The following is a 16,538-nucleotide window of genomic DNA, read 5'->3' on the forward strand; positions in this document are numbered from 1 at the left end:
GTCTGGTCTCTCTTCAGAAGCGTTGATATTCCAAACGAGATGCGTGGTTAAGTCAGAAATTAGGACAGATCATCGGCGTTCTGATCAAAACAATGGAGAGCGCCGTAGATTCAGAGATAATAGCAAGTTTTGTCAGCCCGTAAACAAGGAAGTCAATGGCTGTGCGCATGTGCAAAACATGCCCGGGAGCTCTGAACAAGACGTTGCATAGCAACAAATAGATTTTAGCTATCTGGTTTTATACCATTGAAAAGGACGTAAAAACGTCTCCAGACGCCTTGGGCCTTCTACGGGTGTAATTATAAAGACGTGTGGGGACATCTTGGGTAAAGAAAAAGTATTTTCTGTTTATTAAAGAGCTGGAGAGACAAGGAGACCCCTAATACTGAACAAACACTCAGCATACAGTATAACTGTATATATACATATATTTTCCTGCTCATTACTGTGCACAAATGTATTATATATACATAAGTCTTCGTGTTTGAGCACAAAATGCATTTTGAGAACCCACAAATGCAAACACAATCATTCTACAGTTGTGGCCCCCGGCCTAATCTAGATGAATACCCCTGCTCTATAGCAATGATTACTATCACGGTCAGGACCTGGTCGAAATAGTGACGTCAGAGTAGTAGTCAGATCTGGGCATCTGGCCCAGAATATCACCTGATTTCAACCAACATAAATTCTGCCCAGCACTAAGTCCCTGGATGAATCAGAGAGTCCGTTCTAGACCAGATCAACTTAAGTCATATCATAACTAGTCAGATCTGGCCCAGAATAAGCTATATTATTTAAACCGGTGTGGTGAACAGTCCTGGAAATTATATAAAGATCATCCCCATATGGGCTGTGCCTAATACTGAACGTCACCGGAATCACCGGAGGACTACATCGTCACGTCATTTGGCTTGCTAGGTAGTGATTTAACCTTTAAAAAAAAAGTTTGGTTTTAACCAAAAAATATCACTACCCTACTTTTAAAGTGATTTGTTAAAACATTGCACAATGTACAGAAAATGAAACCTTTCCTTGTCATAGGCAAAAAGTGTAAACGGTAGAATAGAATCTTATGGTGCATAATGCATATGGGGTAACAGGACTCTGCCAATCATAAACAGGGACTGTACAGTAAGTATATCCATTTTAGAAATCAGGCTCTACATCTACAGTATCTACAAACAGGTCTTGATGAGATATGTATGTATGTATGTATAGTCCATCTAGAGTAGTATTTCTGCCATTGGGGTTAAATTGAATTGATTTGAAATGACTGTAGAGCAGGATGAGTAGGAGTTGTGCTGTAGGGTAAGCTTATCATCAGACCCCATTAAACACCTGCCACCCCAGGGGGGCTTCTTTTGACCATGCAAGTCATTGTCAGCAGACAGCAGTCAGACTAATCAATGGCCGCTTAATTACTTGTGCTGTACGGTCCACAGATTCAGTAAAACAATATGTCCACACGCTGTCAGTGTCATCCATTGTAGATAAAGACAGCACTGTAGTCAGCAATCCCACTGTACATTGTGAAGACACTCACAAAATAATTTGGAATTCAGCTGAAAATGTCAATAATCTGACAGAGTGACAATGCAAGTGTGACAAAACAAGATAAGGGTTATTTGCATTGCACTAGCTGCAAATAACAAATAAGCAACTCTTATCATTGTTGTGAATCTCTACTTCTTGACAAACTGACAAAAACCTTCATATTCCACCATTATTTTTCCATAACTATAACTGAACAAAGCATACATGGATAATCAGAAGTGGTAAAACTCCATTTGCACATTTGCATATTATTCCTTATGCATGCCACACTGTCCGCAGGGCCATCAAATAAGACCTTTAATGACGTTTTCAAGAAATAGTCATTATGTCCCAGCTCTACCAAAGACTGCATAATGGAGGTCATTTTCTTATGTTATCTTTAAAGCACAAAGGGGAATAGGGCTGTTGTTGGTGCAGAATGACTCCCTAAGACGGGACCAGTACCCTAGTCACCTACATATGCACAGATATAGGCTACCAGTGACTTAATCTGCATAGGGCTGACAAGAAAGTGAATTACACCTCATCTAAATGTAAATGAGGGGTTTTATACCTTTGGTAAACAGCTTACATAACCAATGTCTATCTTAATAAACCAATTAGATTTTATTACATGGGATACTATGGCAACAAAATAAGATCTCTGCTCTCAGAAAATGTACATGGACCATTGACAGCTGTCAACCAAAGTGAGGGGGAAAAGGTGCTGGCCCAAACAGAAAAGCTCATTGAGTTATACCTTTGCATGAATTTCAAATTAACTTGCCATTCTGTGTTTTCAGCTATGAAATTGGGGTTGAAGAGAGTAAAATGGACGTATATGTCATGAAAGACCATTTCCACATCTGAGAGGAGTAGGCACACATGCTGAATGTAATACATGCAGCATACAGCACAAGTCAATAATATTGGAGTCTTCTCCAATTGCCTTTCTGTCATCAGTAATATGCATTGGAAACTTGAGATATCACAGATATCAGATTGACTGTATGGAAAATACCAATAGGTATAGCCATGTACTGTATGATCCTATGCATATCAATGATGTCCTATGTTATGGCCTTTCAACATTATTCCTACAGTAAGGACTGGCCTTGCTTATAGGGACCAGAAAGTTGTGCTGTTTTAAAATCCACTTCACATCAGTAAACAATCAGGACAACCTTTATCGCAACAGTCCTCCTTCATTATATCTATAACTAGCCAGTTTTACAAGAAGTGGCGTCATCATGACGTAAAACAGACAATATCCATATTTGCTCACACTATGACATAACATTTTCCATTCATTATCAATGGGAATTTAATGTTTGTGTAAGACAAAAATCAAACCGTGTGAAGTGAGGGGCGCTAATATATTAATGTTTAACGCATGTTGATTTAGGTGATGTAATGGTGATGTAAAACAAACGGTGCCAACTGCCAACACAAATGCCATTTACAATAAAGAGACAATATGACGTAATGAGTTACAAAATGATGTAAGTTTTCCCTTGATTGTCAATGGCGTTTATTAAACAAACATTGAACTAAAGACAAACATTAAACCTGTACTGTATATAGGAGGGGCTAGCGCCCCTCAAAAATAGGACAAGCCGATTTGCTCTGACACTATGACCATTTATTGAATGGAAATGTAATGCTTGTATAATACAAAAAGATTCCCTTTGCTCAGACACTAGGACGTAAAATTATCCATTCATTGTCAATGGGAATATATTTTTTGTTTGTGTAAGACAAAAAACAACACTAATAGCTGAATATAATAAAAAGGGGTATTTCGTAAATAGTATCTACAGTATCCATCTATAAATGAACCACGTCTCTAGTCTACTCTGTACAGTATGTGTACGTCTGTGTGTACGTCTGTAATCCATGTAACTCAACATCGTTTACCCCACAGACTTCAAATTTGACACACGTTTCACACCACCACAGGGAGTGCAGTGCCCGGCTTTGGTCGGTCAGATACACGGTTGTATAGACCAGAACCAACACAAAATTAGCCAATTGATCACACCTGATGACCTGATCACCCCTAGATCTCCATATATGGGCATAAAAGGTACACAGACATAATAGCTGGGTGGGGCATGCATTTCCAACTTGCATCGTTCCAGGTAGGCCAGTGCCCAATGGGCACCGCTCTAGTATAATTAAATATTCAAATATTTCTGGACACAGTCACAGAATCAAGTGACAAGTTAATCATTCACCAGGAGCATGAATAGCTTGGTTCCAGGCTTCAAATCAATATTTGTCAATCTTTATTGGGAGTTCTGTGACACCACAAAATGGCCATTACTGCTACGCTATAAGTCACAAGGACAATAAGTGACATGGTATAGCCATTTCCACTTCAATTTGTATTCAAACACGTTTAACTTACAGTACTATACAATTTTAATATATTCCATAACTCAATTTAAAACGTACCGGTATATAAAATGTACCACACTGGCAGTTTTTTTTCTTTTTTGTTTGTCACATCATCTTGAAAATATAAAGGAAATTAAAGTACTGAGTTGTCATGAGAGCACTCTGTTTTATAGAGATTTGTGGATTTCCTTGGGACCCAGCACAAAGAAACAAGATTACTACAGAAGCAAGTTATTCGAGTGAGCACATTATCTACTAAACATACTGTAACTGGGATAAACATGCAGCGGCTACATTACTTCAAACTTTATACGATGCTTTTAGTTAGACCGTTTGAAAATGTATACTAAGTATTCAGAGACTGCCAATCATCTTTTCAAGAACCATGCTGTTGCTATTTCTGCATGGTTCTCATATCCAGTAAGTGGACTACTTAGTAGCAATAATGAAAACAGCAGAATTGTTTTAATGCTTAAAGTGGGCAGGGTTTAATGGCACAATATGTTATTGCGCTAAAGCACAACTATTGAAACACTGCCACCGACCGGCGACCACACTGCTGTTTTTTTTTTTCACATAGTGAGCTATTACTTTGAAGTAATTCTTTTTGAGTGGTGCAACCACTCCTACAACCAGCAATCTCCATTTGTATCATGTATCATGAGCACGAGTGGTGTGCGCATGCGTGAAATTGGAACACGGGGTAATGCTGCGTGCGTGCATTTATTAATACCAGTAGGGGGTGCCAGAAACAGAGAGAAGGGTAGTGCTGAGAGAGAGAGAGAGAGAGAGAGAGAGAGAGGGGAATTGCACCACTCGGTTCACACAGGTGTGATTTTGTTATGGCACCTGGAGTGAAACATTGTTCATTTATGACGTGAATATGGGCTAAGTGTGGCATTTTTGGAGTAGCAAGAGGGTTTATTATTACTATTACTCAGTTACATACTGAGTACTGAGTATACTGTTGTATAAAAGGTTTCAATTGCTGTAAATTTTGCAAAAACATAATTATCAATGTCATGAGGAAAATGCAGGCATTGTCCCCACCTCTACAGTAAGTAAGACCAACGTGTTGCATTTTGTTGAGACGTCAACAAGACATTAATTTGGCATTAGCATGCAAACATCAATTCAGCTCACATTCCAACTTTAGTAATGCATTTACTGGAAAGAGATTAATATCAATTCCATAAATCATTCAGGAGATGCATCCGGGGCCAGAGACACTGGTATGTTAGCTGATCTGAGTGCTGGAGCTCAATACCCATTAATCAATGTCTGAGCTCCTCTGGCCATGTCATCTGGGAAAATACACCAATTTATAACAAGGCCAATCACCATTTTGATATCATGATATCTGTAGCATAACCCGGTCCCTCATTATTTAACATATTTATATATTCACCTGCATTATTAGGCTATATCTTTATGCTTTCACCTTCAGTAGTTGTATAGTTTCAGTGTCTCTGAATGTAGTTGCTGTATTTGCGTTCTCATTGAAATACTGGACATAGAGACATTTAATGGTGCATTTAAAGCTCTAATCTGGGCTTTCTGTATGTTTGTCTCCCTCTTCAGCAGTGAGAGGTTATTGAAATGATGTTCGGCCTACAGCAAAGATGGACGTTGAGTATGGAGACATTGGCTGCCATTTAGAACCTCTTAAAATCAGGGGGTATTACAGAATTTGCTCAACCCGTGGCCTCGTTATGCGCCCTTTCATATCATGGAAGCCGTGCTGAACGCACACACATATGGCACACTACTTCCCTGCATATTTTAGTATTGGGGGAGTGTCCATATGTTAATTATATTTGCTTTGCGCAATTTGCTATTAAGCCCCTTCACCTAAAAAGAATCAGGGCATACCGATTACACCTGGGTCTGACCACCTCTTAAATGCAAAAAAATAAAGTTTGATTTTACACAAGAGCGATCTGTGCACTGCTCAGCAGTGTTGCCATGTCTGTTTATTATAAGCGACTTTGGGCTTCTTTTTCTGTAAAGTTGCTTGTAAATATTGGTAGTTGTGGTTGCTTTTCTTGTTTCTAAAGTGCTTATTTGGGCTTTTCTCCTAATGTTGTTTAAACCGGTGATCCTCACACAGTGACATTGCCATGTCAAGGACCCCCAGATTAATGCATTTGCCCAACTAAGGACCCTAATCCAAAAATATGTTGGGCCAGTGACCCCCATGACAGATTTGTGTTTTTAAATGTTTCAATAAAATGTTTCAATAAAAGGTTTCCACAATTTTTCCAAGATTCCTTTTGAAAATAGCAGATCTACAAGCTCACAATGCATCACATTGCGACGCGTTGTAAAGGGAGGGTGGACAAAGGAGGGTGACAACTGAGTATTGTCGGTTTAAACATATAGTCAAATAACATTCTGCACAGCACATTCTATACATTCATTAAAACTATGAACTCTGACTGCATAGATCTTAAATGGACTTGCACCTCCACCACTGAAACAGTTCATAGATCGAAGGGACAGTGGTGACAGAACAACAAGGGCAACTACCAGAGGAGACTGTAAAGTGCCAATCAGACGTAGTGTGTTTGGTAAAACAGTCTTCTCTGTTATAGCCTCCCATCACTGGAACAGTCTCCCTACAGAATTAAGAGAGACCTCCAACTATCTGACCTTCAAATTCAACCTGAAAAGGTGGCTAAAAACAATTCAAATTTGTAATCACGAGTAACTACGGTAACTATCAGCACTATTTAGTATTTATCACCGGTGTCATTTCTCACTTCACTTGCCATTGTTCTGTCCCCTGTACCATGTCGATCTGTTCCCGTACTGTATTGTGTTTTTGTATGGACGTAGTGTTGGGTGCTTGCACATATGCACACATGGCATCAACGCATGGTGTTGTGTGCAGGCACACTACACTTTGTCTTTCTTTTATCTGTATTGTATTGTGTTTTTGTATGGACGTAGTGTTGGGTGCTTGCACATATGCACACATGGCATCAAAGCATGGTGTTGTGTGCAGGCACACTACACTTTGTCTTTCTTTTATCTGTATTGTATTGTGTTTTGTATGGACGTAGTGTTGGGTGCTTGCACATATGCACACATGGCATCAACGCATGGTGTTGTGTGCAGGCACACTACACTTTGTCCTTTTTATCATTCATTCATTTTTTAAGAGCCTGCCCAGGGACTACAGATGAAATTTAGCTTCGGCTAACTCTGGCCCATTTACATTGATGTGAAAACTGACATGTTGATTAATGAGCTTTGTCCCTGTCAAATAAATAAATGGGGATATATTATAATGATCATAATAACAAAAGAAGGAATAACTGTGGACAATCAAAATATGAAATTGTAATGTGGTGTGGTGTCATTAAAATTAATCTTGATATGGCACACTGATTGGCACACTGACTATAGAAAATAAAAACATGGCACTTCATTTAAAAAAGGTTGCAGACCCTGCCCTGGTATATAGGCGCTTCTTTTGGGATTCATTTTTATAGACCAATTTACTGATTTCTCTGAGACATGGCAACAGCTCGCCTGTTGCGGCTTTCCGTGGTATAAAGTTGAGATTTGAAACGGCCATAGTTCTCTCATTTCTCAACCTTTTAAACATCTCCATAAACCTTGGGAAGTTTTCTGTATCACACCCGATTCTATTCTTATTCAGTCAAACGCTATAAGCGAAGACCATAACATCGGGCATCCCCCGATGTCATGCCATTACGCACTGCAGTGACTGCAGGTGAAGCTTATTCTCTCATTTCTCAACCGTTTTTTTAAATGTAAAAATCTCCATATTCCTTAGGAATCTTGCTTTGTCTGTATGATACATTATTCGATTGTTATCCAGTTAAACAATATATCAAGTGAAATTGTATGTTCGGGTTAGACAATTCTGGGAACATTACGCATGTTGACAGCCTATGCTGCGTAGGGCCTATAATATATGCTCGCAGTTCCATTCCGATCTGAAAGGTAGGTGGCATTTCAAAGGCTTAGTGATTGTATGTATATAAGTCCTGCCCTATGTGGGAGCTAACTATCTCCGTAGACAACGCCCTGGTAACGTCTGTCCCAACAGCCAGGAATCTCGGTGTTGTCCTGGACAGTCAGCTCTCGTTCAAAGCTCACATCACAGCTGTCACTCGATCCTGTAGGTTCACACTCTATAACATACGACGAATTAGACCGTTCCTCACCCAGGAATCAGCCCAGCTCCTAATCCAGACAACAGTCTTGTCAAAACTCGACTATTGTAACTCCCTCCTTACTGGCCTACCAGCATGTGCACTTAAGCCTCTCCAGCTGATCCAAAATGCCGCAGCTCGCTTGGTCTTCAACCAGCCATAATTCTCACATGTCTCCCCCCTGCTCCGCTCCCTCCACTGGCTCCCGGTCGCTGCCCGCACAGAATACAAAACTCTGATGCTGGCATTCAAAGCAACCAAAGGTATGGCTCCCCCATATCTTGCAAGTATGATTGAACCCTACAAACCCTCCCGCGCACTCAGATCAGCCAACGCAGGGAAGATGGAAGTACCCTCACTAAAAACGCCGGGACAACGCTCCACACGTCCCAAACTCTTCTCCCTTCTGGCTCCAAAACTGTGGAATGCACTTCCCATTGCAGTCAGAACTGCAGCATCACTCCCAATCTTCCGCCATAGTCTGAAAACCCACCTTTTCAGACTGCATCATGGCCCATAGCACTTTACCCTACCCCCTTAGATAGCATTTCTGTAGACTTAGATAGCATTTGATACAGACTTATAGCATGTTATGTAGACAGCACTATAATTGCATTGTATATAGTCATAGCACGCCATAGTACATATGTATAGCATAGTAGTATATATATATAGTTTATATGTATAGTCTCATAATATAGATTCACTAGATCCACTGTTACTTTCTTAGCTTATGCATGTTTCATGATAAATGCTTTTTTGTGATGTATTCCCATGCTTTTTGTTCTTGCTTAATGTAAGTCGCTCTGGATTAAGAGCGTCTGCTAAATGCCTAAATTGTAAATTGCCTAAATTGTTATTCATTTATGAATCATCAAATGAACTAGAATAAAGATTTTCACGGCTGTTTTCCCATGCTTAAAACAGAAACAAATGAAGTTGTGTGTGTGCTCCCCCCCCCCCCCCCCCCCTCGCTATCGCTGCTATGCTGTCATGACTTTCCAACACTGCAAGTTAACACAAATGTGACAAAGTCATGCCTGGTGACATAAAATGGCGCAACATGAATATATTGTCATTATTTGTACATGATTGTGTGTGGGGGGAAAAATGAATAAAATAGAGACTTAGGGATTTGGCTGTGGAGACCCCTGGCCTCTACCCCCTAGTCTAAAGTGGCTATACCACTCACACGCTATTAATCAAAGCTTAATTTGCTCATATCGTACCGGAGATCAGCTGACTGTTAAAGGGAATGGCACCCGCCAAGCTGATTGGGTTGATGGAGGTGACGCCCTAAACACACCCATGACTAATTCAGGGCCGTTTTGCACGCACCACGGTGTCGGAGAGCGCATTCTACTGTCTTCATATTTGCAAAATTACATTTGCCACGCCTCCACCTCATATTACAGGGTGGAAAATAGGAAGTTCTAAGCTCTAGGAGTGTCTACAATGATGGCTGTTTGATTGTGTTACCATCTTCCTTCCACCACACAATTATTTTCCTAAAACTATATGAATTTAAACTAATTATGATGAATACCAGATTGGAGCTTTAAACTAAATTCAAGATAAATCTGGTTTTTAAGGCAAAATGTACCTTTCTTTTTTGAGGTCTAGGTCATTGAAAAACAAGTTTATAAGACCAGACAGGCTTAGTGATATTTGGACCAAGGTGAAATCCATAGTATTTGGAACGGGTAAAAATATAAATCCACTTCAGAGGATAACATTTTGGTGACAGCTGGGCTAGACGTTAAAAAGAAAGGAACAGGGTGAAGTTCAAGATCATCTCAATCTAAAGAAGATAAAATGATCTTTCTGTGAGAAATAAGAAATCTGAGCCCCATCTGAACCTAATTTCCACACATTGATGGAGTCCCGACGAGACCTGCTGATTCCTTGATTCACTGTGTGCCTGCGTGTGCGTGCCACGAGTATGGCCGTGCGTGTGCGTGCGTTTCCATTCGGGACATTGAAAAGGCCTCTTGAACACATTGGCTTTGTTTCAAGCACAATATCAACAAAAGATATGCACAAGGTAATGTAACAGGACAATTACTCCCATAAAGTAAAGCTATTCGATTTATTTCACCCTTTTCTGGAGTGGCCTGTATTATCTGGCATATAAAAGCCAGTTGGTTCAAGACTCTGTTTTGACTTTGAGTGGAATATCAAGGGCACATTTCATTCATTCAACTGTATTGATTTCATTCTGCGCTATTTGACTGCTGTCTACTATAAAAGCAAAGGAAAAACTATAATAACATATCTTATATAAACTATAAACCTAAAAGTTGATAACTGCTCTTATGTAAAATATATAGGCCTAAATGATACAGACATTTAATGTAGCAGAATATCTACAGCAGATAACTACAACATTATGACACTGTACAGTAGGTGCAAGGCCTATGTTTTTAAATCACACTGATTATCAAACTGATGAACGATAGGCTGCACTCTGTAAACATTTTGACCATGAGTGATGTGTTGAACGTGACACCCTGTAAATTCGAGTTTGATTGGCTCTGTCAGCGTTTCTTACACCACTGTCTGTCGTCGTTATAGTTGTGGTGGACTCCGCCATCTATTTGAGTTATAGTTTATTTATAGTTATTATAGTCATCATTCTTGGTGTGGACAGCCCTTAAGGAAGCTGAATGTACTTGTCAATGCAACTCAAAAGGGTTAATTTAACTCAAGAGTGCATGCAAAGGAAATATCAGCACATCCACTTAGTTCAGATGCAGTGACAATTGCAGCAATGAAACAAGTATTTCATGAACAAGAATTCTGCACACTACTCTTGCTCAGCAGCATCAGTTTTCATTCAAATTGACAGATGTTTCAGTCCCTCTGGACCTTCATGAAGAGTGCAAAAAGAGAGTGTACAATGTAACTCTGAGTCCATTTTAGTTCAATTTCTTTCAGTTGAGTTAAATTAATATTTAGGAACAAGGCGTTTACAGTGTGTAACTTTAGGTTAGGTTAGTACTCACCACTCTCAAAGCAAGCATCGAAGAGCAGGTGTCCTTTCCGCTGAGGTCCTTGGTAACCTGGTGGGGTCATCAGTAGTTTGTTCACATTACCCACCAAGGCATCCTCTCCCCCAGCCTCACTGCCTGGAACACAAATACACTTGCGTCACTTTTGTGTCACATCAATACGCAGATCACACCACAATACATCATAATACATTCTCCAACCTTTGTCTACTGAATGTAATAATAACTTTCTGAACAGAAAGGGTGGGTTCTTTCTTTCTTTCAGCATGAACTGGCTAAATAAAATAAAATAAATAAAAAAGAGGAATATTCATAATGGGTTTAAGAAAGCAGATGTAGCATTCAATATCATGCAGACATGCACTTACACTTACAGCATAATTTATAGACCGCAACTTTGAACAACACAGGAAAATGTTGATGGGAGTTGTTCCGCAAAATTGTGAAAACATTGTAAATTACACCTAATTTAATATTTTCCCAATTAGCCTTAATCTGGCTCCAGCCCCTGAATCGCTAGCTACACCCATTTAAAAAAAATCACACCCGTTTGAACGGGTGTGAAACGCGTACGTTGTCCACTCTCATCAGAGGTAAATAAAATCATGTGAAAAGGACGTATAATGAGTGCTGGCATTTTCTTCATTTCATCCTGTATTTTCGAGCCTTGCACCTAGAAGGATTTTGTTCTAACCTGGAGTGCTGCGGGTTGTCTGCTTCGGCAGTACTTTTTACTCCGTTTTTTTGTCACTAGCTAGGCTAGCTAGGCTACTTACTACTTAGATTATAGGATACTTATATTATAAGTATAATGGTGATTAAATATGGCCAATAATCCAATAAACACTACAAATTATACATTTGTATATAAAATAAAGATAATATGCAATGCAAGTATATGCAATGTATGTTTTTATTCTCAAAAAAGCACAGTATGCAGCATTACAGATAAGGCGAACATGAGTCACACCAGCACAAATTAGTGAGTCGTTGTCGACACTTGAAAGCATTAACAGCTAAATTGTTCAGTTCACTCTTATAGTGATGTCTCAGAAAATGAGACGACAGGGCTTTTGCTTGAAAACCATTATAACAGAATCGTAGTTCAGACCTTAAATCTCTCTCAAACGCTAGGAGACAGAGGTTGTCATTGTAGTTTTGCGTGCACTTTTTATTCTTTGTACACTAGAAAGCAGTCGTGCAAGGCAAGCTTTTACAGGTATGGGCCTGGAAGCCGCCCAAGGAGGACCCCTGACCCCACTTTCAGAACCACTGGCCTAGGCATCACCCAAGAAAAAATTTATAAAAATTATATATATACTATATATAATAATAATAATTATTATTATTATTATAGCACACAATATGAACTACAACAAACTATATACCACCACACTGAGGGTTTATTTCATGGGGAAGCCCTTCACCACCTTGAACCCAGCAAACATATGTTGTCTATCTCATTAATTAGCTAGTGATGGCTTGGTCAGCTCTTTCACATTTAGAACGTGCAAGGAAAGGAAGCAATTAAGTTAAATGAAGGCGTTGAGACAGCCAGCCAACATGGAACCATGCATTAACGTGTCATTCAAAAAGAGAACGACGCTGCACCATAGACTGCACGCTTTAGCTGTCATTTCAAATTATATTAAATCGTCAAATCCTGAATGTTCATTCCTTATTATGAGTAGAAATGAAACCAAGGGGAGTAGGGGACGGAGTGTGCATATCTGGAACACCCATGATTGTACGTAGCCGGGTATACTAGAACAAGCCATGGCAGCAGGCAGTTATTGAGAAACGTATTTTCAGTTAAGGTTTATACAACCTAAACCTATTCATAAGAGATACATGCAGTCAGCCTACAGTGCTACTGTAGAGACATGTCGGGTATGTGCCATTTTCAGTATCAATGGTTGCACTATACCTACGCTAGCACACATGCTAGATACGTTCCCTCATAATAACAACAGTGACCCGAACAGGGGGGCTCTGTTTACATCATGCACCTGCTCCTTATGCTAGCATGCTAGTAATAATGCAGCTGCGGTCATGTTCGTTTTCAACAGAAAAACACCGCGTTGAAGAGACGTGCAACCGCTGTCTCTGAAACACCCCAAACATCATCATGCATTCGCTCTCTCCTGTGTGCAAGCAGTCACACATTTACACACCAGTGTCGATATCCCTAATATTCTGATTCTCCTCCATCTTCCTTTCCGTTTGTGTTCACTGGAGTCGACGCGGGCAGAGTGTTGCCACGGCAACGCACACGAGGAAGAAGCTCCAGTACTTCCTGACGTAGTGGCGTGGCGTGCGTGCGTCGTGGGTGCTCGAGATACACGCACATTTTGACAACTATCACTCACTCACTCGCTCACCTCCAGGCTCCATTTGTGATGATGACCCGGATACACCGGCTGACTCGGCCGGCTGACAACCAGTAAGGAAAACAATAGACCTGCTACAGTGCTACTTTTCTGTCACAAGTGTTACCAATGATACTAATGAAGCCCGCTATTTACTTTATATGCTGTATGCAAGTAAGTAATGCAACCCACGTTGCGAGCTTAGTCTTTAGTGTTTTCATCTGTAGTTCTGTACAAAAAAAGCTACATTTTGAGAATGTGCTCAAGGTACGCCAGGCATTTGTTTGATTGATTGATTGATTGAATATATGCCTATTTACAGTTTGCAGTCTGAAAGAACTCACGAAAGCCTTTATGATGGTTCAAATTAATTGATTGATTGATTGATTGAATAATGTATTAACAGTTTTGGAAAATTACAGTACATTCCAAGCACAACTCAATACAAGACGCCATACAGCATTACACTTATTTACAATAGGGTCCACCATGTTCAATTCATCATAACCTTTAGAGACGTACAAATACACTACTATTTAAAAGCCAAAAACAGGAAATCATCATAGAGGAGGTAAAAAGGGGAAAAAAAACATATAGGCTACAATGCGGGGGAAAGGGGTGGGTGGAGGAGATGAACATTGATGAACATTTTAGCTGGCCTATACATTACTATGCAAAAACATCATATAAACGGTTTATGTACATGGGAGGGGGGGACTTTGACTTTTTACTGGGGCCAGTTTTGAATTGCAGCCTCCTGCAAGTGCTCTTTGAGAGCGGTGTGGAAGGAGAATAGGGAGTCACATTCCTTTACGACTGTTGGTAGGGCGTTCCACATTTGCGTGGCATATACAGGCGAAATTAATTGAACCCCTTGTTTGAGCCAAATCTGGGTTGACAGGTACATAAGTGTCTTTGTGGTGTAGCATATCTTGTAGACCAGTCCCATTGCAAGTTGATGTATTCTGTCCTCTATACCCTGAGTCATCCCAACCTATCAAAATGAGCAGGAGTGAGATGAGTTGTAGCTAAGCAGTAGCCTGACCAGTTTATTTTGGGATGCCTGGAGACTTGTTTTAGGGCCTTTGTGGTGGTACCATGAGTGCATTCATAGTTGCCTTTAACTAATTATCCTGTTAGTGTTCAAACTTCAAAGTATTCTTACTGAGGAGATCCTTTAAGATTTTGGTTTCTTCCTGAAAGCTGAAAGCCTTTGAGTCAAAAATTAACACCATTTTAGTGACATTATAACCTTAACACTTCCCACATTATCATACAACAACAGCTGTGGGTGAGGCTTAAGTTCAGGTGGGATGGTGCTGAAGTGAAAACCATGTTTACTTAATGAACTGGTGGGTGTGGCCAAATAAAATCATAATTTTAACAGTTTCTGTACACTTTTTTGAAAGAAATCTTCCTCCTAGTATAATTAGTGTAGCATCATTATGGCCTTTCCCTTCCACTGAGCTAACATGGGTAACCGGAACTCTCGCCCCATATTTTGAGCGGCAAACCATTCGCCCCGCTTGAGCATAAACCCTCGCCCCAGTGCATAACACTCGCCCGGAACACTCACTAGTCACTCCCCCACCGGTGCGGAATACTCACCCAACTTGGTGAGAACAGACTAGCCCCGATAAAGTTAGGAAGTAGTTAAGTAAAACAAATCTTACGATGGAGGCAGACTTGAGTCACGAGAGGCACCGCCGAGCAAGCTCGGAACAGTCGGAAGATATCTCTGAGATATCTCTGGCCACTAGAACCTACTTAGCCACACTTGTGTCTCAGAGGTACCAAGACTGGGAGAGGGGGTTGGGGGGGATGTCGTAAATGTTTTGCCTAACTAGTTCCTAACTTTAGTGGGATGAGTAGACCGCCGCTGGGTGCGAGCGGTTCACTAAATGTTAAATTGGGGCGAGTGTATTTTGTGGTGAGTGTTCCGTTACCGTTTGTCAGGAGGGAGTGTTTACTGTTTGTGGACAGTCAGAGAATCCTACGGTATGTGTTTGTGTTGTATACTGTATGTGCAGACGAGAGATGAGGAGAGAAGTAGAGAGAGAGGGATGTGTGTGCGTGAGATCAAGGTCCAAGTGCAACTCCTTATTTGAAGTTAATTTAAAATATGAAGATCAGAGGTATTTTTTGTAATAAAAGAGATAAACAGAATGCTATACATACCGTAATCGACAGTCAAGTTTTTGAGTTTCATAAAGTGTAAGTTATTTTTCATTATTCTATGTCCACTGGCTTGAGTTATCAATTTGACACTCAAAACAAATCAAGACATGTAATGTGGCACTTTTGCTGTGGAATCATTTTACATCCTTCAAAACCTGGCTGACAGTTTTCCAGCAATATACTTAATATTATTTACAACAAAGTTGCTAATGTAAGCACATGGTATACTGTGAGAATAACTTATAAATGTCACAGTAGCGTACAATTGATCACATTCCTTTGTCTGAAACCAATATACTGATGCCTGAGTTTCATTGCAGCCATACATACTGTACCTATCTTTTCTGATATTTTCTGTGAATAAATGTCTAACACAGAGGTGTCGGACTAACTTTGGGGTGAGGGCCACATTGGTCAAAAAGTAAATTGATATGCATGTGCTGCATGTTGCTTGTGTTGCTGCATGTTGGTGCTAACACAAGCAGCACATGCTTAATTTTGTACTATGGTGTCACACTCCAAATGTCACCATGCAACCCATTGTGAGCTTGTTGTAGATCAGCTATTTTTGGTGTCCGACACTGTAGTACAAGTACAAATCAGCTAGACCATAGCCTGTGAATTAACCCACAGATCCATTAAAGCTGGGGGATTTCTAGACAATTGGAGCATAGATGTCATCAAGGCCAATCAAGCCTGGCCCTATTCCTTTCCCATTACAACGGCTGCACCTGATTAACTGCATCAAATGAGCAGCCTCACGACTCCTGCAGCAAGAGGCATACAGGTTATAAGCTGTGTGTAACAGGCGCAAATGAATAAGACCAGGGGGAGGGCAATGATTTTTCTCTCCGTGT

At 40.2% G+C, this 16,538-nt stretch overlaps 1 protein-coding gene across 1 annotated transcript in view; it reads right to left on the reverse strand.

Moving 5' to 3' along the window:
• The window catches only part of agbl4 (AGBL carboxypeptidase 4), a 401,255-nt gene extending 387,907 nt beyond the window's left edge, over positions 1–13,348 (reverse strand). Inside the window, exons 1-2 of the mRNA XM_083767629.1 lie at positions 13,305–13,348; positions 11,129–11,247 (exon numbers count right to left, since the gene is read on the reverse strand). Of these exons, the coding sequence (XP_083623755.1) occupies positions 11,129–11,247; positions 13,305–13,345 (160 nt within the window). The 5' untranslated portion in view covers positions 13,346–13,348. The remainder of the gene's footprint in view (positions 1–11,128; positions 11,248–13,304) is intronic.
• Positions 13,349–16,538: the final 3,190 nt, after the last annotated feature.

Source organism: Protomyctophum parallelum (genome assembly GCF_964188405.1).
Source record: "Protomyctophum parallelum genome assembly, chromosome: 6".
Lineage (NCBI taxonomy): Eukaryota > Metazoa > Chordata > Actinopteri > Myctophiformes > Myctophidae > Protomyctophum > Protomyctophum parallelum.